This window comes from Taeniopygia guttata, chromosome 3 (assembly GCF_048771995.1).
Source record: "Taeniopygia guttata chromosome 3, bTaeGut7.mat, whole genome shotgun sequence".
In the NCBI taxonomy this organism is placed as follows: Eukaryota; Metazoa; Chordata; class Aves; order Passeriformes; family Estrildidae; genus Taeniopygia; species Taeniopygia guttata.
Genome location: NC_133027.1, coordinates 103,060,907 through 103,085,233, shown reverse-complemented (window position 1 = coordinate 103,085,233; position 24,327 = coordinate 103,060,907). Strand labels below are relative to the sequence as shown.

The window sequence follows — 24,327 nt, the reverse complement described above, 5'->3', positions numbered from 1 at the left end:
CGCGCGCCCTCATTGGTCAGCGCCTCCCGCGCCGCGCCTCGCCCGCCTCCTCTGATTGGGCGGCGCGGGGGTGGGCGGGCCGCGCCCGCCGCCGGTTCCCGCGGCCGCGCCGGGAGGGCGGGGCCGGGCGCGCGGCTGCGCGTGCGCGGAGCGGCGGCGAACGGCAGCCATGGCGGCCAGCGCCAAGTCCTTCCTGGCCGACGCGGGCTATGGCGAGCAGGAGCTGGACGCCAACTCCGCCCTCATGGAGCTGGACAAGGGTGGGCCCGCGCGGGCTCGGCGTTGTCGTCGCCTTGGGCAGCGGGGCTGGGGTGGGGGCTTCGCTTGGTAGCGCTTTGTGCCGGGCGGGCGGCGGAGGAAGGAGGCGGGGCTGTGCGGTGATTCCTGCTGTCTCCTGTAGGCCTCAGGTCCGGCAAGCTCGGGGAGCAGTGCGAAGCCGTCGTTCGTTTTCCGAGGCTCTTCCAGAAATACCCGTTCCCCATCCTCATCAACTCGGCGTTCCTGAAGCTAGCCGATGTTTTCAGAGTGGGGTGAGTACTGCCCACCGCCCTGTCCGTCCGAGTCTCATTCGCGGGAACGCGCTGTGCCTTGGAGTGCCGCTGCGATGGGATCTGGCATGGCCTGCTTGCCTGCCAGCACCGTTGTGGTACCCAGTCTGCTGCAGTTGTGCTTGATTCGAACTTGTTTTCCACTTCTTTAGTGGACTTGAGTGGCTGTGAGTGATGACACAGTTCCTTTCCATCTGTCCTGATTTGAGGATTCTCTCTCTGACTGGGTTAAGTTCACTGCTGTAAGTTTTGCTCCATAAGCACGTTCAAATCATAACTCATAAATGGATGGATGATCACATGTGCAAATTTAAATCTCTAACAAAGCTTGAAGTATAGCTTTTCCAAGTGTCTGTTGTCTAAGTGATGTACATAATGTAATCAAAGCTCCTTCTTAAAAGCTTACAAAGGTGTATGCTGATGCTGTGTAATCTTCACTATTGTCTTCAGGAAGGAAAATAAATTTGCTCAGTACTTGACCATGGTAATTAAGGCTTCTCTGTCTTAGTCTTGAATGTGTTTTTCCAGCAGATTTGGATCCCTGTGTGTGCACAAAACAGGCATCCTTACACCCCTCCTTACTGGTGTCAGCAAGTTCATTTCCCTGGAACTGGGCTTTAATTTGACACTACCTGAACTAGAAAATAAAGCAATAGTATGTTAATAGTCTCTATTTTACTCTATCAGTCTACTCAAATGTTTCTAAAGCATAGATATCTCCTTGTTTTAATTTGTTCCAAAAGTTGTAGTTAAATAATTTTAGTAGTTAAAGTACTTGAATTTTTGTTTCAAGATAGCTTGACAAAGAAACGTGTGTGTTTTCTAACAGGAACAACTTCCTGAGGCTGTGTGTGCTGAAAGTTACTCAGCAGAGTGAGAAGCACTTAGAGAAGATTTTAAATGTGGATGAATTTGTCAAGAGAGTTTTCTCAGTAATCCACAGCAATGATCCGGTTGCTCGGGCTATCACACTGCGGTATGTATGGCATGGGTGATCTGACTTACTTCAAATCTGGTGAATGATTCTGATTTACTTCAAACCTGTAGGTCACTATCAATGTGCCTGTCTGGAATAACAAGACCAAGTGCAAGGCATTGCATCTGGGCCACGGCAACCTCTGGTATCAGTCCATGCTGGGTATGAACAGACCAAGAGCAGCCCTGCCCAGAAGGACTTGGGGGTGCTGGTGGATGAAAAGCTGGACATGACCCAACCATGTTCACTGGCAGCCCAGAATGCCAAATGTGTTTTGGGCTACATCAGAAAGAGTCTGGGCAGCCAAAGGCCAAGGAAGGGGATTCTGCCTCTCTGCTCCCCTCTGCTGAGACCCCTCCTGCAGTGCTGTGTCCAGCTCTGGGGTCTCCAGCACAGGAAGGACATGAACCTGTTGGAGGGAGTCCAGAGGAGGCAACCGAGGTGGTTAAAGGGATGGAGCACCTCTCCTGTGAGGAAATGCTGAGAGAATTGGGATTGTTCAGCCTGGAGAAGAGAAGGCTTTGGGGTGACCTAATTGTGGCCTTCCAGTACCTGAAGGGAGCCTACAAGAACGATGGAGAGCCTGTAGTGACAGGACAAGGGGAAATAGCTTCAAACTGAAAGAAAGTAGGTTTAGATAAGTTACTAGGAAAAAATTCTTTATTATGAGGATGGTGAGGCACTGGAACAGGTTGCCCAGAGAAGTTGGATGCATTCATGGATGCTTCATCCATGAAACTGTTCAAAGCCAGGTTGGATGGGGCTTTCAGCCACCTGGTCAAGTGGAAGATGTCCCTGCCTATGTCAAGGAGTTTGGAACTAGATGGTCTTTAAGGTCCCTTCCAACCCAGGCCATTCTGTGATTTTGTGAGTTAAGTAAAGGAGGATTTTTATACATTGCTCATAGAGTTAAAAGCAGAAACATCTGTCTTTCAAAGGCATGAATGATAAGGATTGGTGATAACAAGAGCAAGGTAGTAACCCCTTGTGATGGTGAGAATTTTGTGGATAAGTAGAACAAGGTTATTAACCATTTATGATAGTAAGAATTTTGTGGATAGTCCCAGGCAAAACAGAATTTGCAGTGTTGAAATTTTATGTACACCAGAGAAGAAAACTGAATCTGTTGTATGCATAACCCAGACAGGAGTTGTATGCGATATATCACATCTTGCTAGGATACTTTTAGACCAAGTGAAAGTGCTTCCTTTTGTGTCAAAATAGTTGTTGTTAACTTGCAACCAAAACATACATGAACCTTATTATGCTTGCACTATGCTTTTCATTCTGCCTTGTCCTAGCTAGAACTGCTAGTTGATCTCTGATCAAAAACTTCTAAGGAAATGCTGTTATATTACTGATTGCTTTGAACTTCTGGGAATCAAGTGGGAAAACAAAATTAATCTGTCTTTCATGTCACTGTCCTGCTGGTTTGGTGTCTGTGTCTCTAATGCTATCCAACATGATCCTCTTAACTGCATCTTCCAGCCGCTGTGCAGGTGAATTCAAATGTGAAGAGAGCACTTGTCTTTCTTTATATTCTTTTTGTTCCTCCATCTGGAACTGTTACTGCTGGGAGATGGGAAGCATTAACAGGCTTTGATTGATGAGGTCAAATGTCCATTTTTTTTTTCTTTCAATATTTCATTTGAGGTTATGCTTTCATGCCCTGGTGTCTCAGAAATCTGTAAATACAATATGTCTGCATGTTTTTTTGTAGTTCCACTTCAGTGCTCTAATATAAGATTGCAGTTGTTGACTGGCATTGAGGGTTATCTTCACAGGCTGCTACAAGTCCCAGGAATTCTCTCAGTTTGCATAAGTACTTTAATTACTGAAATCACAGGATGCATCAAATAAAATGTTAAAGTAGCTGTTAGTTCAGCAGTTTCAGTTTAAAATCTTCTGTTGATTTATTTTTTGGGCCTCCTTGAATAGTGTCAATAAAGAAGAGCATGTTGAAAGAAAGAGCTGCTTAAACAAAACTTTTCCTGTGGGATTTTATTGCTAGATAACTGTGTAAATATGTGCACAGAACTCTAGCTAAAATTACCATCAATATAAATCCTACATTTATTATTCTTTTAATTGGATTATGCTAAATATGCCTGTAAGCTCTCTTTGAAATATTTTTAGCAAAGTATAGGTTGATTTGCTGCTTTTTTAGCAGTTATACAAAAAGTGTTGCACTTTTTTCATTAATAACCTTATCTTACATCAGTGAAAGATGTTGGAAATAAATCATGCTATAGTGAACTCTTAATTTTAAAATAATTTTTGTTAAGTTTCTCACTGTGCCAATTTCAAGCTAAAAGGTATCAAAATGTAATTAAATTTTATCAAACCACTGACACAACCCACACAACAAAATCTGTTACATTTAATTAGATGCTTAATTTTAGCATTTGCTTGTTTCTGTAATAGTCATGAAAGAGCACATATTTATATAAACATAGCCTTTTAACCAGTCTTTTTTACATTTTTATTTGGTTTAATTATTTCTTCATGATCACTGTTCTTCCTGATTTTGCTGTGATTTATTTCTGTAGGATGTTGGGCAGCATGGCTTCTATCATTCCAGAAAGGAAGAATGCACATCACAGTATTCGCCAGAGTTTGGATTCCCATGATAATGTGGAAGTTGAAGCTGCAATATTTGCTGCTGCCAACTTTTCTGCACAATCTAAGTAAGAACTTTTTTTTTTTTTTACTTTTTCACATTACAGAGAATGGAAACTCCATTAACACTGGCATTCACAAACCTTACTATTTATTGTTGTGCTGTCCTTTATAGAAAACAGTTATGTGCAATAATGATGTAAGGAAATCTGAATACAAGTTCAGCAGATTTTTTTTCCTAAAATGGAAAGCTCTCAATCATGATTAAATCTGCTATTCTAGTTCTCAATCTCATAAAATTATTCTACAGAAATTACATTAGCAAAACGTAGTGCTGCTTGTCAGTTTTTTAATGCCTTCATTTTCTCATTTGGTCGTGCCTGTGTGCAGGGGTTCTGAAAAGACTTAGGTTTTGGCAGGTATTCTTTTGTGTAGCTTTTAATTGTGTTTGGTACTTCAGTCAAATTTTTTTCCAGTTTTTAATTACTTAATTTTTTATTTTTCATTTCACTTGGTACTTTCTTTTCTCCACAGGGATTTTGCTGTTGGAATATGTAATAAAATCAGCGAGATGATTCAAGGTACATGTGTATGTTGAATGATAAAGAGGGAAAATTTTAATTTCTCTGAAAATTCTTCATTATTCATATTTACATATTAGATATCAGAATGCTGTTGCCCTTAGATTATTCAATTTTTTAGATTAGCTGACCAATAGTCTGTCTGGTTATCTTAAATCCTCCTAAAATTTAAGTTTTCAAAGCACCTGTTTGGTACAGAATAAAAGCCCATCTGTAATGTGATGGATAAACTTGCATAGACTCTCATAGATTGTTTCAGATGAGTTAATTTGTGTGTTACCTGCAGTGAAGCAAGGAGCAGCTTTCCCAAACAACCATGGAAGTGCTTGATAGTGCTGTCATTTCACACCTAGCTAGAACATGAGTTATTTGAAGCCACTGCAGGTGTACTCTGTGCCTCAGAACTGCCAAAAAAAAGCCAGCCCAAGGACTCACTCTGTCTGTTTCTTTTGTTATTGAGGTTTGGCCACACCTGTGGACTTGAAGCTGAAGTTGATCCCTATTCTGCAGCACATGCACCACGATGCCAGCCTGGCCTCCAGCTCCCGGCAGCTGCTGCAGCAGCTGGTGACATCCTACCCTTCCACCAAGATGGTCATTGTCACCCTGCACACCTTTACTCTGCTTGCTGCTTCTTCTCTGGTTGATATTCCCAAGCAGGTAACTCTTCCTAAGGCACGTCTTCCTCTTGAAGTACAAAGTACATTTTAAAAGCACTCAGATCCTGCCTGCTGATCAAAATAAACAGTGATGGCTGTGCTGGGTTGGTTGCTCCTATGTGCTGTCGAAGAAGAATACCCTGAAAACTGCTGCTGCTTTCATATTTTTTGCCTTTTCTGGTTGCATTTTCAGGTGACTGTATCAAACACACTACAGCTTTTTTACAGTTGATAACAGGTCTTTTTCTAGATCAAGGATTCAAATCAACAATGAGATCCAAGTCAACATGGATAGATCAGCGTGCAGGAAAATAAACACCCTTTTTCTGAAATAACTTCAACTTGCCTGTGGAAACCAGGCTTTATTTAGCACTTCTGTATATTGTCTTGGGTTGTGGGTGTCCCTTTTGTCTTTCTTTCATGCAAGCATATTTAATGACTTTAAAGTGTATTTCTTGGATAATTTTGAGGAATTTCAATTGGTACTTAAATTCAGGACTATAAACCAAGTAATGGAAAAGCAGTGATGGAAAAATACAATGCTTTTTATGTTCTGATAATGAGCTTTGTGGATGTGATTTATAGAGCAGGTCTGAACACAGTGACACTTGAGACTCATCTAGCTAATCTTTGTAAAGGAGTCACAAAAATCTATTTGCTTTCTTTCAGCCCTGTACAGGTGTGCCAGGCTGGTGTCTGTGGTTTTTAGATAATGGCATTGGTCTGTCTGAAACTCTCTGCTGGGATTACTTCTGTATTTCAGATGATACTTCTGATGGTACTGAACCTAAGTCTACTGATACAACATTAGAACACTTAATGTGCTGCTTTTATTTTTTTTAATGGCAGCAAACATGGAGATTTAGGCTGTATTTCTGCAGCACAGCAGCCAATATGGCATGAAACTGATGTAGCCAGGGTAGGGATGGAGACTAAAAACCAGGGCTAGCATGTTCAAGTTAGTTTTGTGTCAGTGTGGTCAACATTTCTTCCTGAGTGCTTTTGAAAATACTCCCTTCTAGTAGTGTCAACTCTTAAGCACTGAATTTATTTTCTTGCAGATTCAACTTTTGTTGCAGTACTTGAAAAATGACCCCAGGAAGGCCGTGAAGAGACTTGCAATCCAGGATTTGAAGTTGTTGGCCAACAAGACACCACATACATGGAGCAGAGAAAATATTCAGGTCTATATGGTTTTTTTAAGCTAAAGTTTATTATGAAACTTCCCAAGGAGTTGTAGAATTGTTTCCAGAGGAACAATTTGGGAGCTAAAGAAAGGAATAATATGCATCTCTATGCCCTTAAATTATGTTACTCTGCCAACAGACTAGACAAGCATTAATGATCAGCTCATGGAATCTTCAGTTGGGTAACACTCAAGGATTAAAGTTGAAGCATTATTACAGAGGGAAGGCATATACCATGTAGGAGGCTTTTGTACTGTGAGGAAGTAACTTTTCCATCTGACAAACCCATTTCAAGTAACAGATCTGAGAGCTGAATGTTTAACACTGATCTTACCACAATGAGTACACACCAGTGCTCTAGTGCAAAATGGAGCCTTTGGAATTTGTCAAAACATGTCATCCAGCAAGGGGTACTTGAAAAGACAAATGGAATTTTGATTTCATTTCTTAGAATTAATGGGGTTTTTGCAATAGTAGCCTTGTGACTCCTGTTGCGTCAATGAGAAGGTGCTTAAAGTGCACCTGTGCTATTTGGGGAAACTTGTGTTATATTGTCGATACTACTGCTGCCTTCTTTTAAATTACAGTTGCACATGAATTTTTTCTCCTTCCCCTTTTTCTTGTAGAAATGACTATGGAAAATAGCTTCAGTTTAGATTAATGGGAAAGTAAATATCTCAAGAACTTAATGGCAGAGGATTACAGCTCTGCTTTTTCCTGGGTCTTTGTTTTCCTTGCTTTTGTTACTCTTGGAAGGTACTTGGATGATGTCCTGTTGGAGCATTACGGCAGCTGGGAGGAAAAACTGTGCAGGTCTTTGTTAACAATCGTGTGACAAATAAAGCAGGTTCTGCTTTGTCCCCAGGTCATGGAGATGATGGTTTGGAGTGTGCAGAGCTTTTTGCTTTAGTGAACTGCTTTATTCTTCATAATGGATTAACTCCATAAATTTATTTCCTTTCAAGAATTTTAAGGAATTATGGATTTATGGATTTTTTGAGAAGAAAATGCTACTCCATCCCACATTTCATTAGTAGTTATCTCAGTACAAGTGAGAGACATTTATAATGTGGCTTTCATTGTCATGTAGTATTTTGCAGTAAAGTGGGTGTCCTGGTTGAAATGCATAGGGAAAAGTTCCACTGATGCCAGAACTTAACCAACGACTAGGTGAAAACAAAACTACTTGTCTGAAGCTTGCTACTCCTTGCTGAATGGCATGCAGAAATAATCAGAGTTTTTCTGACTCCTGAAATAACAAGTTGACATTTTGAGTTGGGAAGTTGTTCTCCCAATAATTGGGAGGTAATATAAACAACATACTATGTTACACAACAGGGACTGGAAGAAACCCTCCTTTTCCCATGGCAAGGCCTGCCTCTTGTACCTTTTTACCAAGAAACATTAAAATACTAAGCATTTTAGGTCTGTCTTGTGTAGGTCAGTTGGGAAGTTTGGTTTTTGCACTGTGGAGGCTTGACTGATTTCTAGGCATCAGCTTCAGAAGCTGTTGCTGCCTAGAGCAGTTCATCCTGCTAATTCCTCTGTGGTGCTGGCAGTCTTCACAGTTACTGTTTCAGATACACCCTGAGAGCTGATCTGATAGCGCTGGAGTAAAACATCAGTGTCTTGGGAGACAGATTTCTACCCCAATCATTAGATCTTCCTCTGTCTGTTGATGCCATTCTGTTCAGTGGATTAGCAAAATACTAACTGGTACAAATCACAGATATGCTTAGAATTTAACCCTTCCACAATACATATACCTGATAAGAACACTGTGGGGGTTTTTTATGTTCTCTGGATCTAATTGTGTTGTTTTTCTTTATTCCATTACTGGCTCTTTGTCATTCAGTTTTGGCACACTCTAAAGCAGAATATACTTATATTTTCTATTTATGTCTCATATTACTGTCCCTCCTGTTGACTAAAAAGGCATCCAAAACCAGTGAATGACTAAACTGTGGGCGATGTTGGCATAAGGAATTGAGAACAATGTGCATTTTAAGTTATTCAAACCTAAATGTGATAAGGCCTGTGATAAGATCTGGCAAAAGGCATAAAAGTAAGACATGAGTTCTACTACAAATGAGTTAAAACATAAAATACACTTTAATTTATTTATCAAGAGCCTTAAACTCCTGTTGGACACCAGTGCTGCAAAAGGAAATGACACTTGAAACCTTGTTCTTCATATAGAACCTTGCAGATTGTTTCAATGCAAAATAATCAGTATGCCTGAAACTGTCTTAAAATCTTTTATAGTACTGGATCAATGAGACCAGATAATATTTTTGCCACTGATTTTTAATTAATGAATGATTTATAATTGATGTTTCCTAGCATATAGGACCTACTGTCACTTTTCTGCAATCCACATCTTCAGTCTCTAAACCAGAAGCTTGAGGACTTGGCTTTTGATTTTAGTATGGTATTTACTGTGGGAAAATACTGATTCTTAAAACTTCTCAGAGAAGTGCAGCTAAATTCTTCATACAGATAGCTTGTGCTACTTCTTACCTCTGTATATTTTTCCTGCTGATTTTTAGGCACTCTGTGAATCTGCTCTTAACACTCCTTATGACAGCTTGAAAATGGGCATGTTATCTGTTCTTTCCACATTATCAGGGACCATTGCCATTAAACAGTACTTCAGCAGTGCTCCAGGTAAGAAAACTGGATTAGATTTAAATAATTTTAATAGGCATTTTAATAGCTTGGTTTTCTGCTGCTGGTCAGTTTCATCTAAACACTTTGTAGCATTTTCTAAAACTATTTTTGAACTTGACAATGCTGAGAGTCAGACTATTCATCATTTGTAAACTTAAAATGCGATGCTGTATAATCATGAATAATGGTTTTGTTTTGTGGGTCCTTATGGTATCTGAAAAGAGTTTTTGCCTTTGGGTTTTCAAGTTTTCTTCATTTTGTGAAGGAGCATATTGCCTCTCAAATGGCTGACCTGCATTCTGCTTAAGGTGCTTTGAAACCATGGATTTGCATAATTTTTGAGTAGTAGGGAGGCTTCATGGTGTAAGAGTGGACTGGCATGTTACTCTGCCACCCTTGTGGGCTTTTGACCTACTGCAGTACCAGATGCACCTTTCTGCTTTGTGACAATAGTCTGGAGAAATTGTAGGAAAAGAATAGACATTTAAAGGTGATTCGAGGTATCTTGTTCTCAATATTATAATCACACTCTTTTCTTTTTTCTTCTTGAAAGCCAGACTGCCCAAATGAGTGTTATAAGCTCAAATACATGGGTTGCAGAAATGGAAAAAAATTAGTACATCCTCTTCAGTCATTCTGGCATGGCTTAATAATTAATAGACTCATCAGCTTCTTTTAATCAGACATAATATTTCTTAAGGCAATATTTCTCTGAGTCCTGAAACATCAGCCTTTAGGTCCAAATGTTCTTTCTCATGTGTCTAACTTGTGTTCAAGAATGAGAGTCTCTGGGTTTGTCTGAAGAGAGAAATATATTTTCATCCTATCGTTTAAATATAAGAAAAAACCCAAAATCAATATAATGGTTTTGCAGAAATGTACTTAAAGATCTGTGGTATATTTATAGACTGTGCAGTTTTATGTTCCATTTGCCTTGCTTTTATTTAGGAGCAGCAGCTACAACTGCAAGGTCATTTGATTTGGTAAAACTAGCACAGGAGTGCTGTTACCATAATAACCGTGGCATTGCAGCTCATGGAGTGAGAATTCTGACCAATATTTCAGCCTCTTGCCAGGAAAAAGGTAAGGGAAAGCAAGGGCAGTGAACTGGCTCTGTTTACAGTCAGGCTTATGCACTTACCATGGATTACCTCGTCCTGTCCGTGAACCTGGCTGTAAATCTGTCTGATCCCTCATGCTGGCTGGGGAGAATGGGGACTGCAGTCTAGTAGGGAATACTCCGTATGGTCTTAGGAATGTTTGGGAAGGTTCCATCTTTGTCTCATTTAGAGAAAATTTCTGCCCACAATAGAACTCATGCTAGATGAATTCTTGTTTTACCTTTGCTGTAAGACTAGTTAATTGTTGGTCAGCCTTTGAAAGCCCTTTGTACAGAGCCTGTTGCAAAATAATAATAGGGCATTTAGAAGTCTTAGTCCCAAGATTTATGCATGCTTTTCAAGTGTCAGGGGGGTGGCTGAATAGTTACCCGAAACGTGGAATGGCAGAATTGTTTCTCATCAAAGTAAGGCAAAGCAGAAGTGATGGGAAGATTCTTAATTGTCATGACTGCAGCAGCAGTGCAAGCATTACACCAACTATGGTCAGAGAACAGAACAGAGAATAAACTAACTTTCTCTTTTTGTAGATCTTCTGCCTTTGGAGCAAGATGCAGTTTTTGGCTTAGAGGCTCTTCTTGTTCTCTGTAGTCAAGATGACAGCCCAGGAGCTCAGGCAACCTTAAAGGTGACTTTACTGTTGTCTTCCCCTTCACAGATATAAGTTATAATAACAGCTTGTATAACACAGGCTGGTGTGCACCAGATCCTTTCTGGTGGAAGCATTACAGACTGGAGGGAGAAGAGTCTTTCTGGTTTGTCCATAATCAGAGTTCAGAACAGTAGAGAAAGTGAGCATAGCTATAGTACAACTCCTCCCAGCTCTAGGGTAAGAGGATTGCTGCAGGTGGCAGGGAGCATTCATCTCAGAGGAACGGCTCTAATAAAACATGAACATTGGATGGAGGTGTCCCTGGAGGACAATTAGAACCCTGGAGACAACTTGCTTTTTGGAGATGGAGATGCAATGTATATTATCACAACATTTTTATAAATAATTATTCTTATTTTCCCACTTCAGAAACCATCAGTAATTTTTCTAGTTATTTACCTTAAGGCTGGTGGTGTGAGAGACTATTAATGTTTCTTGCATTTGTGATGTGTTTTAGTGCTGGTAGCTCAGGGACAAAGACTTGGGCTCTTGGAGAAATCTCATCTGCTGTAGAGTACATAGTTCTGAAAATACTAGCTGTGTGTTTCTGCAGTCCTGATTGCAGCTAAGTAAGTGTGCCTGGCTTTTTTGGTTTTGAGGACATTGTGTTGATGGTACCTGTGGACTGTGTGAGTTGCAGATCACGCTGACCTGCATGGTGAAGCTGGTGAAGTGCCGCCCTCACCTGAGCCAGTCCGTGGTGGAATCGCTGCTGGCACAGCTGCACAGTGCCCAGGACAATGCCAGGATCCTCATGTGCCACTGCCTGGCAGCCATTGCCATGCAGCTGCCTGTCCTGGCAGATGGGATGCTAGGAGACCTAATGGACCTCTATAAATTAATTGGACAATCTGCTACAGATAAAAAGCAGGAACTCTTGGTAAGACCTCCCTTGATGGATAAAGTCTGTATAAACAACTGGATTTTAAAAGGTAGCTAAGGCATTTGTTATGTGTCCAGGTTGATGTGTCAGTCTGTAGCTACTATTTTCAATTTTGTTTTAACTTCTGAATCCTTGAAGCTGTAGTATGCAGTGTATTCCATTAGATTTTCCAGCAGATGGCACTGCTTAGGCAAACCTGGATATTGAAATTATTGGGGTATCTCTAAAGTAGTGTTTAAAGGCCAAATGGCAGCTAGCTCCATTTATATTGCCATTTATATAAGCAATGACTTAATATACTGTAAGAGAGATAAATGCTTTATCTCATCTACTTCGAAAAGAATTTGAATTTTAAAAAAGAAATTACAAGCTTTCTACTAATTTACTTGGAGCATTTGAAATATTTCAGCTAAAAGGCAGAGCTGAGATTCTTTAAATGAAAGTTACTTTTATCTACAAGAAATACTTGGATTGCTGTAACTGCTTAAAATGTATATGACTGAGAAGTTTTGGAGTTAAAATATATCTATATATATGTGATCTTTTATGTAGTTTTGAGTCCAAAATAAAACATGTATTTTTTTCTTCTTTTCTTTAGTTACTGAAATATAACTTTCTTTCTCATTCATCCACTCTCTACTAGGTTTCTCTTGCCACAGTGATCTTTGTTTCCAGTCAGAAAGCTTTGTCCACAGAAATCAAAACTGTTATCAAGCAGCAGCTTGAGAATGCCTCCAATGGATGGACAGCCTACAGGATAGCCAGGCAAGCTTCCAGGATGGTAAGTGAAAATACTTGGAGAAGAATGGTTTGCTGTGTTTGAAGGAATGCCAGGGACTTTGAATGGGATAAAGGAATAAGGAAAATCGTAGGACTTGGGGGAAAGAAGTGAATTGGAGAAAAAAATAAAAATCACTTTCCCTCATAATTCCCTGGAATGCAAACTCAGATATATGTCATTTGGGACATTGATCCCAACAAAATGGTTTTTTCACTTGTCCTTTTGAAGTATTTGAGAAGGAAGTAAGTGATATCCTGACACTTTCTTGAGCACATACCTAATCTGTATTGTCTGACTGCTCTTCAGAATGTGAAGGTCACCTTGATGTATGGTTCTCTTTCTTCAGTGTGGAGAAAGGACGAAAAATACACTGTTCCCCTTTTCCCTTAAGTAAATTCACAGTTGAGTTAGAATTACACAGAAACCCTAGTATAAGATGCTGAGGTAAATTTCCATTTTTTTTTCTCATCTTATTGAATTACCTTGTGTAAATAAATACTATACTTTTTTATAGGCTGTTATTTCTATAAAGTAAGCACTTGTGCTTTTATGTATTATTAGCATTACCACAATCAGATAATTGGAAAAAGTTTCACTACTTCTGTTTTTAAGCTGGGAGTAGCTCTGGAGATGTTCCTGCTTTCTTATTTGTGTAAGTTTTGTAGAGATCCCCAGCCTTCTTCCACATTCCCTTTCCGAAACATTCTTATCATTACAGGGCAACCATGACATGGCCAGAGAACTGTACCAGAGCCTGCTGACCCAGGTGGCTTCAGAGCACTTCTACTTCTGGCTGAACAGCCTGAAGGAGTTCTCCCACGCAGAGCAGTGCCTGACAGGCCTGCAGGAGGACAACTACAGCTCCGCGCTCTCCTGCGTTGCTGAAGCCCTGAAGTCCTACCACAAAGGCATCGCATCCCTGACGGTCAGCACACGTCTCCAGTGGTGATGTTTCTGCAGCACAGTCTTTGGGTTCTGTTCTTAACTCTCTGAAAAGTTCTTGGATATCTCTGGCCTCTGCCAGACTCTGTTTGGTTCTCCTCTGCAGGCATCTCAGTTGTAACACACTTCATCTTGAGAGAAAAGATCTGTAACTCAGCCAAGTGTGATTAGATAGATTGCTCTTCTTGTTTTTTCTTCTCCCTCCACCCCTCATTTCCTGCCTTGATCAGATCAAATGAAATATGACAGATCTTGTTTAATTAAAGTTACAATACTTACAGTTTTCCACTCCTTGCTTTGGGTGAATAAAAGCTGTTGTAATAGTCAAGCCTGGGAATTGGCCTAAATTGGCTGCTGTCTTCTTGAAATATAGAGAAGGATTCAATTGTCTTCCTCCCTCTTCCTGAGTTGCCTTCTATTTGACAATATGATCTCCATGATCTCATAGAATCCTAAAAGCAATCTAGTAAGAAGAGGAAAGACAATTCAGTTTCATAAATCCAACTGGTACCTGCTTTCATGCAAAGACCCATCATTCCTGAAGTGTTTGTCTATAACTGTTGGCTGAGTGAATCAGGCTGTTAATTCAACACTTCCAGATTTCTCTAACATCAAGAGGACATTGAGAGGGAGACCTCATCTAATTAGATGTTAATATTTAATACAGGCAGGAAAATAACATACTTAAATAGATCATACTGTGATCCAGTAATTTAATTACCCCTTCCATGGAGGTTGGGGCTTTTTTTCTGTTGAAGGATTTCTGTTGTCATCTCTTCTGCTGTCTTCAGTTCCTGTTGCACATAGCGCTTTTCTGGGCACAGTACCCTCTTTATGGGTGGTTGTGGTCCAGAGGAGTGAGTACAGATTTTGTAGGTTAGAGGGGAGGAAGTTGGGTTTTTACTGCTGGTTGTTGCTGACTTGTTGCATCACTCTGGACAATTTCCCAGCCGTGCTTGAGTGTACCAGCTCTAAAAGGAGCCACTCACTGCTTGTCTATAGAACTCAGCCTCTCCAAGGGGAACAAAGTGCCATAAAATGCATGTGATGTGCTGCAGCCTTGCTGCTGAAGGCTTTTGCTCTCTTTCCTCTGACTTCAGCTTTCCTGCTGCTGCTGTTTCAGTGCAGAGCATGATTCAGCACTGCTGGTACCACAGACCAGTGGTGCATGTGATGACTCTTGTGTAGCTGCTCCAATTTGTAGCTGGAAAACACAGTGTCAGTAAATCTCTTGCAGATGTTCAGCAAGCCCAGTTTAGCAACGATGAAACGTTCAGACAGCGCCTTGTTGGAAAATTTCTCAATTCCTCCTCGATAAACATAAAACTCTGTCTTGCACTGCAGAGTGTTCTTTCATTGGAGTTAGTGCTTCCTTGAGGGAAGGAAGTCCCTCTGCTTTATGGATAAGAGGTTCTCCCTGTGGGAATACAGGGACTTGTCAGGGAGCATACTGACCACAGTCCCCATCTGTCTTGCTGTGTGCCTGTTTGTAGATTAGCAAAGGTTTTGCATGGGTCCTGCTATTTCTAGCACAGAGCCAGTGTCTCATTGGAAGCATTGGGTTTATTTTTCACTGCTGGTAATCTAAAGAAGATAGAAAACTTGAACAAAGCAGCTGGTTAAGTAGCACCAATTCCAAATATGTTGAACGCAAGTGGTGGTGTTTGAAGAACTTGTCTGAACCAGAGAAATACTTCTGTCACTTTCAGAAAGAATTCTAACTCCCTTACTGCCCATGACAGATAAGGTAAATTGCAGTATTAATGAGACAAGCTTGTATTTCCATTTACAAGATTCAAGTCCAATTTGTGCTATAAAAATGTCTGGATTTTCTGATATAAGTACTTTACTCTTTAAAAGCATGTAGTCTCTGTAGGGAAATTACAGAGCAGTGTAGCCCTCTTCCACTGAGGGTTTTCTGAAACCATCTTGCAAAATAAACTGAACAATTCCAGTGCAAAAAGGATTTTTTTTTTGTGCCCTTGGAGAAGGAAAAGCAAAGTGATAGATAAGAGAGGCTTAATGGTTTAAATATGAAATAGTCTTATTTTTTCAGTTGAATTCAGAGTTGAGTAGTTTATGGTTGCAGTGGGTTGTTTCCTCACTTAAATCTGTAGTGGGCCAGTTCTCAGAGGATATGATGCTTTGTGAGAAACCAGTTTAGCTGTTTTTCTGTCAGCAAAGAAATGGTTCTTAGTAAGGTTTTGGGGTAGATTATAACTTTTTGCTTTGAGAAATGACCTGGTAAGGAATAAGAAGCACTGGGGAAGATAGACATGTGTCTAAGTCCCAGTGCATTGTTTCTGGAGAGGGCGTGTTCTTCTCAAAATCCAACAATTTAAGAAAAATAAGTAGTGGATTTTTGGCTTAAGTAGTATCAAACCTTGAGTGCTGCAGTTTACCCCCTTGTGGGTGTCCTAAGCTGTCACAGATGCTTGTACAAGTCAGATAAGCTCTTAGGGAGCAAAGCTTCATAGAACTGTATTTTCTGAACAATAGCAGCTTGTCTACCCTCATGGAATTTTGTTATTTACTGTTCTTAGTTACCACTAGACTGTGTCTCTTGCCTTCATCAAGTGCAAGGTTCAATGCCTTCATAATGTTTCCATCCATTTCACAGTTCCAAAAAATATCACCCCTTGCTCTTGCTGTGGTAACTTGAGCCAATTCCTTCTCTTCTGGCTGATGCAGAGAATCACTTTTTCACTCCTTGTGTTTCTTGTTTGCCATCCAATTCAGTGTAGTTTTTCTTACAGTAAAGACTATCTGGTCTAATGTCACTTGAAGCCTAATGACTTGGCCTTGGAAAAAGAGGATAGGTTCCCTAATAGTATTTTAACAGCTTAAGTCACATTAGTTACAATGGTGACATGCCTGGAACTGACTTGGTAATTATGCTTTGGACTGACTTAGTAATTATGTAACTTCTATGTCATTTATATTTAGTATGATTGAAATTGAGCAAGCCTGCTAAATGTAGTTTTAAAAAAGCAGCTTTTAGAATTGAACTTGAGGGTTCAGTTTGCTGATGAGACTGTTCAGTGACACTGCAGTGTAATTTTATCATTTTTGCTATTGACCTAGTTTGCCAACATTCCTATTACTGTGTTTCAGGCTGCTAGTACACCACTTAATCCTCTGAGCTTTCAGTGTGGATTTGTGAAACTCAGGATTGACCTTCTCCAAGCTTTTTCTCAACTCATTTGTACCTGCAACAGCCTAAAAACAAGCCCACCCCCAGCTATTGCCACAACAATTGCTATGACATCGGGAAATGATCTCCAGAGGTGTGGCCGCATCTCCAACCAGGCATGTGCTCCCCTTCCACTCTTGTGCAGTTATGTTTGTGACTCCAGAATGAATTTTGCTTCTCAGCAAACATATTTGACAAAAGACATGAAAAGTAGTTGTGAAGTGGGTTTTTTTGAATCGTGGACTTTGGTTTTCCCCTGTAGCTCTGAAAACACCTGCCTGTAGCAGGCCGTGTTTTGAAGCTGAATGTGCATGTGTGCTTTCTCCTCCAGTCATGCACACAGCTTCCAAGGATATGCATGTAGCAAGTCACTTGGTACACTCAAAACCTGCTGCAAGGCTTTTCACACCTTGCTTTGAAACACCTCAGACACTCTGAGTACACTTAAGGAAGAATATATATACCTGAGGGTGATTCTGCAACTCCTTATGGAGTTGCATATGGAGCTCTCCATATGGAACACCAAGGAGGTTTGCTTTAAATCCAAGTAGTCTGCAAGAAAGAACCATGGGGTGGTCATTGAAAGACAGAGCAGTTTGCTTTACTAGTAGGGGATGGAGGAGGTTGTTGATGGAGTTTTTTTTCTTTTGCTTTGTTTTTAACCCAAGGAGATTTTGTTGGTGCAGGAAATATACCTGTTTAATGCATGGATAAGCATCTGTCACTTTGCCAAACATCATCTGAGTGAAGAAGCAAGAACTTCATAAATTTTTCTCCAATGTGCCACCTTATTCCTTCAGTGTTATATATTACAGTGTTGTGGTTTTCTGGATGTGTGGGGTTTTGTTAAGCTTTGCTTTCTGTTTTTGCCTGGTAACATTGTCTCTGCAGATGAAACACTCAATGGAGGAATTCCGAAACTTGGCTACGCGGTATGGAGACCTCTATCAGTCATCTTTTGATGCAGACTCAGCAACTCTGAGGAATGTAGAGCTGTATCCTTTAAAAATCCTAGGGTTTGTCCACTTTCCTTCTCATGTGCACAACATGAAGAATAAGAATCTTCTTTTCTTTGAAGACTGCCACAAAGTAATTTTGAAAGTTAATTGTTTAAAACCTAATTGAAAATAAACATTACCATACTATTGTTTAGAATTACTTGATAAGCAAGTTACGAGACAAAAAGTGGAGCAGCTTATAACTTGGTGCTTTCACAGTTCTTGCTCTCTGTTCTCAATGAGTAATGACTGTAAGATTACATCACAGAAGCAAGGAAAAGTTCCACTAAATACACTGCATTCCTTGCTTTAGGTGCCAACTTTGAAAGTCTTTTAACTCCTTAGTATTAATATCAGACAACAGCAGAGCTGCCTGTTGATTTCACACGCAATAGAAGCTCTGATTTTGGATCCAGAATCTGCAAGGTAGGTTTGATAGTTAACTGCATACTCCTGTTTTGCTTATTAATAAATCCTTGGAGCTTTAAACCTAGGAATTCAAGGAATGTTCAGAAAGTTTCTCAGTAGACATTGCTAATTATATTCTGAGCAAGCTTGAGGATCTGTTGCTGCTGTGCTGTACCTGGCACACTGGGGACTCTTGGGTTCTGCATTTCATACTGATTTTGCTCTTGAGAGCACTATACTAGAGTTATCTTAAATATAGACTTAAACTTCTAATCTCTCCTTTAGCCACTTATTTTAATTTGTGTTGTTGTGTGTTAGATCCCATACCTGTAAATACGCCTTAGTTTCCTTCAAAGTGGTGAAAATACATGCACTAAATTAGTTCAAATTTTTAATGTAAAGCCATCACCTCTGGCTCTTTTTCTAACAGTGATCTTAAATCCACTAGAAGACAGCACTGAAGTACTGATGAATCACTGTTTAAAACTCCTAGGCTGAGATTAAATAGAAAATACTGTGGATAAAATCTTTCAGTGATTTTATAGCGGCTAATAAAAGTGAACATCCTAAGTGACTCATTATTAATTAAGCATTGCTTAGAAGGTGTGTTAGTCAAATTTGTATGAAGCTGGATGTCTATGAGATGGAATTCTATTCAAAGGAGAAGATGATAAACTTCAAGATTAAGTTATAATTCTCACTGGTGTTCTTGCTTTGTGTTGAGAGATTTTCATGACTGTTACAAACACTGCAGGGTTAAAAAAGCCAGGGGAAGTCAGTGTGCTGAGTCTGTTAGACCTGTCACTGCTTCAGCTGTGAGGGTGGGGACAAAAAGTGGTGAATAAATATGTAAAGGGAAAGTGTTATAGTGGAAAAATAATTTAAATAACAGAGTAAACAGTTTGAAAGACATTCCTTAATGGATTTCATGCTGTAATGTCTTGTCACATCTATTTGGTAGTGTGCCTTCCAGGTTATGATGAGGAAAGTAAGTTAGACTTAATGAAAAATTTCTCTCTTTTTTTTTTTAAGTTTCCAGGAATATAGCTCAAATGGAGCAGCTCATGTTGAAAGTGAATATGAAAGACGAATGATGTCTGTATTTAATCATGTACTAGAGGAAGTGGAATCCCTCAACAGGAAGTATGCTCCTGTGTCTTACTTGGCAAGTAACAGTTTTAAATGCATCTTGTGTAGAGAAAGGGGCCAAAACCCCAGAACTTCATATATCTGTGGTTTGCAAGAAACTGGGAAGCATTCTCAGTTAATTAACATTACTGACACAAATGGTCTCTACAAAGACACACTTGTTTAAAAATACTTGAAGAACCATTTTGCTAAAACATCTGTAACCTTACTGGTCTGATTAAAAATAATCTTTTTAAATTTTCCATCCTAAGAGCACAGCAGATGCTGATAAGGTAGCTACAAGTACTGTAAGGTCTGTGTCAGACCCCTCACCACACTCCATGCAAACAGTGGAGCACGTTCTCCTCGCTCATGTTCTTGCTGTGTAGGAATTCTCCTGCCCCCCACAGCAGCCTAGCTTTGGTCCTTGGTGGTGGACACTGTGCTCTGTGAGTGTAGCATTTCTCTTACCAGTGCAGGGCATCAGAGAGCACAGTGTGGAGTGTGCTGGTGCAAACAGGGAGCTGATAATGCTCTCCTTTACAAGGTTGGTGCCTTTGGCTCTTGCTGCTCATGAGCATCCTAAAGCTGAAGTGCATGTTAGTGGGAACAAGGTGGTTTGTCATGGTTGGCATCTATTTGCCTGGTTTCTAAATCCTACAGTCCTTACCAATTCCAAATAGAATAGAGGAGTAAATCATGTAAACCACAGCAAAGGTAAACCCTGTGAACTCGGTTGTGGCTGGCTGCATACCAAGGCAGCTTGGTGACTCCAGTGGCTCTGCTGGTGTTCATCTGAACCAGAGGCATGGTTCAGGGAAAGGAAGATTAGACAAGAGGCTTAAGAATTACTGCATTAAGTTGTGATAGATGCCAGTCTTTTTGCTTGGAGGGGAGTTGTTTTTTGAGGGTTTGTGTGTAGGAGTGTTTCAAGCAGATCCTGCTCTGTCAACTCTAACAGTAGGACCGGAAAGATTTGTGTTTGTCTTTTGCTTGACCTCCTTGTTTTTTTTCCAGAGCAGAATACCTCCTTCAATAAGGGGCAGAACATAAACAGAGAGGCTGAATATAGTCATTGTAATCTTAGTGGCTATAATTCTATGACTGTATTTATATATTTTTTGACTTCAAGTGGAAATTCCTTCTGTTTCAGTACCTCAAGTACATGTCTTTTTCCTGTGTCGTAAGTGATATTTTTTCTCAATTGTTTTGGCTCTTGTTTCTTGCAGCATACAGCTTGTCTGTGCAATGCTGTCATTGCCTTGTTGAAGGTGCCCCTTTCATTTCAAAGGTACTTTTTCCAAAAGCTGCAGTCTACAAGTATTAAGGTAAGTACTGCTCAAATATGGCCTCAAATTTCTTTAGAAAGTCTTTACTTCATGAGAAAAGCCCTAGTGAAGGCACAGAGCTTAAGGATTTTTAGTGAAGATGCATAACTTCAAGTAGCATTTGGGTTGATCTGTGAGGAGTAACTTGAATAGCATGTATGTATGGTTGTTCAGAGCCACTAGACTGTCACTTAGGCAAGCAGGATTCAGTTCTTTGATTGCAAAGTCTTAAAGGTAAAATGTACATGGAATTTTTGTTGATTCTGAGTCTGCAAAGCTAAATAAATCTAATCCTGGGAGGGCAGATTTCATAGATTTGTATTTGTTTTTTTTTCCCTTTTCCTTTAAAAAGCAATATTCATTACCTTAGAAGAAAATTGTCCTATATATCAGCTCACTGACTAAGAATGACTATATATGACTAACGTCATGGGTGGTTTTTTTGTTTTACTCAAGTGCTCCCTTTTCTGGGAAAAGTGAAAGTCTTAAGTTTTTAATATTTATACTTACTCCATTTTGCTTCTTTGTTCAGCTTAATATACCTATGGCTGTTCTGTGGAAGATTTTTTTTCCACGTCTTTTGAAGAAGTGAAGTAAATGAAGCTGATACAAAGATAATATCTGGTATTGCTGATAATGATTAGTAAATAATATAGTAATGAGTCTCTGATAATTGTATTTCCATTTGCTGATTTTCCTACCCAGCCTCTCATTGGAAACTTTTCTATGAAAGGTGTCCTGTTTCATTCTTGAAATTTTGTTTGCTTTTCTGGAGGCTTGCAGTTACATTTTGATCTGTTTACTTGTGTTCCAGCTTGCTCTATCCCCATCTCCAAGGAACCCAGCAGAGCCTATAGCAGTACAGAACAACCAGCAGCTGGCCCTCAAGGTGGAAGGAGTGGTTCAGCACGGATCTAAACCAGGCCTTTTCCGTAAAATCCAGTCTGTCTGTCTGAATGTCTCTTCAGTGCTGCAGAGCAAATCTGGACAAGACTATAAGGTGTGGATAGAATAGAGCCAAGAGGAGTCTTAAGCTTTTTTTTGCTGTGTTTTGCTGTTCTTTTGTTTGTTTCTGGGTAGCAGAATTTCCAGGATGAGATGAATGGGGGTGGTTCTGTAATCCTTTCACTCCTGCCAGTTGACATTCAAGCACTGGCCAGAGCCAAGCATAACTTGTGGAGAGGATCTGGGATTTTTAAGTCTGCAATATGTCAATACCTTTTTGTAACAGGTCTTCTTCCAAACAAAGAGGCTTTGTGATGTTCAGAACAAGTCATTAGGAATCTTCCTGAGATGAGGAAAACTCAGCCTAGTTACAGATCATAAGGATCCACAAGGGAAAAAAAAAAAACGGAACCAGGAGTAGATTAATTTCTACCACATAGTCGCCAGAATTTTTTATAGTCATTTTAAGGTTCTTTTATTTTGTTTGTGGAAATTGTGAGGACAAACTGTCCAAATCAAATAGCATCTGAGGAGACACACATTAAACTTAAGTCAACAGTTTTATCAAAGGTTGCATGCCTGAGGTTTAGATTCTTCTAATGTGATACTTAGTGAAAGGCCTGTTTTGGTGGGTTTTGGGGTCAGGTTTCTGTTTGTTTTGTTGTTTGGGGTTTTTTGAGGGAGAATAGGAGAAAGTCAATGGTTAGTAAAAGAACAGGACTAGGAAGTGTATGATGTTTGCCTCACATTACTTTGTGGAACAGCAGAACCTCAGGTGGAAGATGACTTGTTAACTTGTCAAGCTGTCTCAAGTATGCACATGTATTGGTTTAGGAGAATTGGGAACAGATTTTTCCTTTTTTCTCCTCTTTCCTTCGAGTGGAGAGCTGAAAACTTACTTTTGGCAAGTTATGTAAAATGGTGTTTTAACCTTCCATCTGCATTCTCAGATTCCTCTTGACAGCATGACCAATGAAATGGAGCAGAGGGTGGAACCGCACAACGACTACTTCAGCACTCAGTTCCTGCTAAACTTTGTGATCCTTGGCACCCACAACATCACCGTGGAGTCCTCTGTGATAGACTCAAATGGTATTGTCTGGAAAACTGGGCCTAAAACAACTATTTTTGTGAAGTCTCTTGAGGATCCATACTCGCAGCAGGTTCGTCTCCAGCAGCAGCAGGGACAGCCCCCGTCGCAGCAGCAGCAGCAGAGGAGCGCGTACTCACGCTTCTGATGGCCACAAGTGACTGTCCTGGGCAACTGGTATTGCAGGTTTTCTTGGACACTTCTTTTTTAAATTTTTTTTTTGAAGACTTTTTATTACAACCTTCTCCTGGAAAGTCTCAGATGCCAGTTTGTTGCTTCTTAAATTACGTGGGGTAAATTTGGACTTGATTCAGCAGAGGCAGCTGTTCAGATTTGGAGTTGTGCTCTTACTATAAGAACTTCTACCTGATTTTTAACTTCTGTTTACAAACCTGTTCCAGCAGGCTCCACAAACTACAATAGCAGGGGACACTAAGCTTGTCGACTGGTACTTTCCATGCTGTTGTTTTCTGAAGCACATAGGTTCTAATGTCAGGCTTACAGGACATTGGGAAACACTTCACTTTGGCTGGTTATACTGAGATTAGTGTAATACCAAGTGTGTATCTTTTAATGTGAAGGAATTGGCTGGAATATCCAGAGATTCTTTTTCTGATATCTTAATAGCAAATTCTAGTATTTGGCTGGTGTATGTATGTTACTAAAATTCTTCAGCACTAATTAATGCATGCAGCTGGAAGAAAAAAAAATGCAGTTCAATTGTGATACCCAGTCACTGCAGAGGGAAGAGACTGCTTGAGGGGTTGCTGTCTGGGGAGTCTTGCAACAGGCAGAGTTTTACAGGTGGGAATAATCACTGTCTCTCAGATGATACGGAAGACATTACCATGTTGTTTTTAAATTTTTATGGATTTGTATTTCTGAAACCTTTTGTTTTGTTGGGGTTTTGTTATTTGCTCTTTTAAGAGGGAAATTAAAATGAATGACAGCTTGTTAACAGCTTTGTTTTATAAAAGGAGTCCTTGTACCAGAACTTTGTAATCTTGTGTGTTCTTTGACCACCTTGCTAAGCTTAGTTGTTAATTTTACAGGACAACTTGAAATAGAATTTTGCCAATTCTAGAAATTGATCCAGAATAATTTTGGAAATACACTGCTTCATACATAATTTTCACGCTTCCTTTGTGATATAAAAGGCTGAACTGTATCCAGACTCACAGGGAGTGGATGACATAACCTTCATAAAGTCTTCATAAATAATCTTCATAAATAGACTGCTTATCACTTTATAGGAATGCAGGACCCACTTGAGTGAGGAAGAGGAAGGATGGCCTTTCTTACATACTTCAGCTTGTTAATCCCTCTCATTGGAGCAGAAATTTTTATTGTTATTTTCTCAGCAAATTCCCATGGTACTGTTATTTCTTCAATCTGAGTTCATTCTAGAGCTGACTTCAGTTTACAGATTTTGCTTTCTTCAAGTGCAGGGAATATGATCGTGAATTGCTGTAAGCTGAGGCTCCTTTTGCATAGCAGGATGAAGAATTTTTTGTTATGTTTTCCCATAGTAGTTCCTCTTGACTGGAGACCATCCAAAAAAAACCCAAACAAACTGGAAGTGATGATATGGATGGATATCATACCTTGGTCAGGCTATAAA

The 24,327-nt window shown here is 39.9% G+C and overlaps 1 protein-coding gene across 1 annotated transcript; it reads left to right on the top strand.

Annotated features, from left to right (window-relative positions):
- Positions 1-119: 119 nt before the first annotated feature.
- On the top strand, positions 120-23,700 carry INTS7 (integrator complex subunit 7). Its single transcript, XM_002193717.7, has 20 exons — positions 120-260; positions 401-530; positions 1,378-1,524; positions 4,074-4,211; positions 4,678-4,724; positions 5,185-5,384; positions 6,445-6,567; positions 9,120-9,237; positions 10,189-10,323; positions 10,889-10,986; positions 11,651-11,890; positions 12,537-12,674; positions 13,393-13,599; positions 16,731-16,925; positions 17,701-17,804; positions 18,165-18,233; positions 19,248-19,380; positions 20,573-20,671; positions 21,486-21,671; positions 22,567-23,700. Exons 1-20 carry the CDS (start codon positions 170-172, stop codon positions 22,852-22,854), a joined length of 2,886 nt encoding a protein of 961 aa, XP_002193753.1. The 5' UTR covers positions 120-169; the 3' UTR covers positions 22,855-23,700.
- Positions 23,701-24,327: the final 627 nt, after the last annotated feature.

Bases quoted from the DNA above. Each gene is read 5' to 3' on its own strand.
- INTS7 (XM_002193717.7), top strand. From the start codon at position 170: ATGGCGGCCAGCGCCAAGTCCTTCCTGGCCGACGCGGGCTATGGCGAG. The intron at 10,324-10,888 runs GTAAGGGAAAGC...CTCTTTTTGTAG, and splicing joins AGCCTCTTGCCAGGAAAAAG to ATCTTCTGCCTTTGGAGCAA. The intron at 10,987-11,650 runs GTGACTTTACTG...TGTGAGTTGCAG, and splicing joins GAGCTCAGGCAACCTTAAAG to ATCACGCTGACCTGCATGGT.